Here is a 2,908-nt window from a genome sequence, read left to right as displayed (position 1 = left end):
GTCGCTACATTTCGTCGGTATGACAGATTTTCTAACTCTAAAAGTTATCAACTTTAACAATTAATATCTCGCTTCGCAGGGCAGAGCAACGATTTTGTCTGAGAAAAAAGTTGTTTCTCGTTGAAAAACGCGTCGAATGAGACTAATTTGATTGATTTTGGAGGTGGAGCAGCTATACTGAAGAATTACCATATGTATATTTATTATTTGTATCCTTTCTCAGCCTGTATCTCCGAAACTATTTGAGTCCGGCCCTTATATATATATGAAATGACTCGGGAAGACATCCCCAACAACATATTTAAAAATGAAGCAAATCGGAGAGGAGGCCCCTTTTATGCATAATTACCAATATTTCTATTGTAAGAAGAAAATAAAATTTGTTTCTGTACTCTAGGAGAATGTGCAATTTAAGATATATGTTACTTTTTATTTCAGTGTCGGGTAAAAATATCAAAGCTAATATCGAGTTGGGGCACATTGTGTATCCGCCAAACAAAGAGCCACTACTGCAGTTTCAGCCGTGGCATCGAAATTCAAGTAACTATCGCATAAATAATCCGAATTACAATAGTAACGACGAATGCGGTGTTACCGACTACTACACCGATAGCATAAATAGACAGATTCCCAATGGGGCGAACACATTACCAGGCCAGTGGCCGTGGGTGGTTCCAGTCTACTATATTCGTAAAAAAGAGAAGGATTTTATAACAACATACGAATTTCAATGTGGTGGTTCTATTTTGACAAACAAACATATAATAACAGGTATGCTAATCGAAAAAGTTCAATATTACTAGTATAATCCATATATCGAACCATGTGAATTCCTCTGTAAATGTATCTTCCTAACATCTGCTTTCTTGAATCCTTTTAATAAGTTTCTTATTTCCATGTATATTAAGTAACAAAATAGGATTGCTTATTTTTCGATATTCACAATTTACCAAAATATAATCAGGGAATATACATAATAAAGTATCAGGGTTTATTTCCTGTACATTTCCTTGAAATTATCTTAAATACATCCAGAATGTCTACAGACACTATACATTCTAATCACTGCTGTTATAAATACTTATAAACACTTATAAATACTTATAAATGTTTTATAATTCGTGTATAATTATTTTCTGACATACTAAATTAATATGTTTAATGTAATTCGAGAGTATCACATATACATGTAATACTAGAAAGGCATACGTGAAATTTTTGTATGGTAAGTGTGGATAATTAGAAAATGTAATTCATACATATGTATATTTTCGTTTCATAGTGGCGTACTGTGTGTTTTCGGAGATCGATATACAAAATCCCAAATATATACAACCCAACAATTTGGAGGTGGTCTTTGGGCAATATAACTTGTTCAAATTGCACGGAGATGGAATTGTCAATATAAAAGTTGCGTTCTACATCCTTCATCCCGATTTTGACTATTATCTTACCTCCAATCTGGCGATTTTGACCCTGAAGAAGCCTGTAGAGTACACACCTTTAACTAAACCTATTTGCCTATGGTCCGACTATAGTTCGACCACTCTTGAAGATGTCGTCGGTAAGACGGGGTATGTTGTAGGATGGGGCCAAGACCCGTTGGGTCATCGTGATTTCCAAGAACAGCGGATGATAAAGGTGACGATAGCGGGTCAAGTAAGCAATTATAGGTAGTTGCTATGTGAATCGGAGTCATTGCAAGCCTTAATTAAATTTTTTTGTGCAAATTGCAGGAAAATTGCCTCCGGAGTGATAATAGATATATTTCTTACACCTCGAATCGTACCTTTTGCGCCAATTCGTTAGACGAAAAAAACGGTCTTTGTGACGGTGACTCGGGGAACGCACTGGTGCTGCTGAACAACCACACAGGCCGTTATGAGTTACGTGGTCTTTATTCGGGAGGTTTAGCTAGTGGAAATACCACTTTGCTCTGCGATCCACGGTTATACGATATCTACGTTGATGTAGTCCATTTCAAATCTTGGATTCAACGACAGATTTTGACGTAACGCTGGTCTTTCGCCACAAAATTCAATAGCGACAAGTTTCATTTATGCAAAGTTTATCCGAAGTTTAGCCAGGGCACTTAAGTAGAGTAACACGTGAGAATTAAACAGTTACGAATTTTACTTTCGATTGTTTAGAGTAAACTAGGGTATTATGGCCTATACGGAAAAGTTAATAGCTTGTTATTTCTTTAATAATCACTAAACAGTACGTTTCTCTAATCATTCTTGATAATAATCGATATTTAACGTGGTTTATGTGTGTAGTATGAAAGTGTTAATATCGTACCATGTTTTCACTTTTGACTGTCTGCACAATTTTTACGAAACATGGATTTACTACAAACTATTAAAACATAGAAAAATGTACAGTTATTTTAACCAACGTTAGACACATAACAAAGATATGTCAATTTTTGTGTTTGTTTTCACTATTTTTCCGTTTTTCTATCCCGTAATACTGTAGCTATCTTTCCTTTATAAGTTTGGAAAAATGATGAACGCTCATGTTGTAATATTTTAATAATATACAAATGTTTTACAAAGTTTTTTTCAATGCCGATAGCATTACGGGTAAATATGCCGAATAGGTCACACCTCACCGATTTCCTCGCCACTTATGTTGGTATGTTGTAGGGGAGAGTTTTCTGAGTAATTCCCCGCAAGAATCAAGTGGGGGACGGTATTGGTTTAGGAGATATAACAAATTGAAAACTAAAAATTTTAATACTTTTTCTTAGTAATTTTTATTAAAATGCCTGTGTAGCTACCTTTAAAATCATAAACAAACTACCGTTTTCATTTACAACACCTGCCCCCTCCCGCACCAATCGGTACGGGTTGAACACACACACATGCGCGCGCGCGCACGCTTAATTCTTCTCGCGGCGCAGACT

At 35.7% G+C, this 2,908-nt stretch overlaps 1 protein-coding gene across 1 annotated transcript; it reads left to right on the top strand.

Annotated features, from left to right (window-relative positions):
- The first annotated feature begins 380 nt into the window (after positions 1 to 380).
- LOC105566476 (serine protease gd-like) lies at positions 381 to 2,642 on the top strand. The gene is made up of 3 exons (XM_012020524.1): positions 381 to 771; positions 1,283 to 1,659; positions 1,737 to 2,642. Exons 1-3 carry the CDS (start codon positions 402 to 404, stop codon positions 2,013 to 2,015), a joined length of 1,026 nt encoding a protein of 341 aa, XP_011875914.1. The 5' UTR covers positions 381 to 401; the 3' UTR covers positions 2,016 to 2,642.
- Positions 2,643 to 2,908: the final 266 nt, after the last annotated feature.

This window comes from Vollenhovia emeryi, unplaced genomic scaffold (genome assembly GCF_000949405.1).
Source record: "Vollenhovia emeryi isolate VEMERY1.0 unplaced genomic scaffold, V.emery_V1.0 DF943207.1, whole genome shotgun sequence".
Classification (NCBI taxonomy): Eukaryota; Metazoa; Arthropoda; class Insecta; order Hymenoptera; family Formicidae; genus Vollenhovia; species Vollenhovia emeryi.
This window is presented reverse-complemented; position numbering and strand designations above follow the sequence as displayed.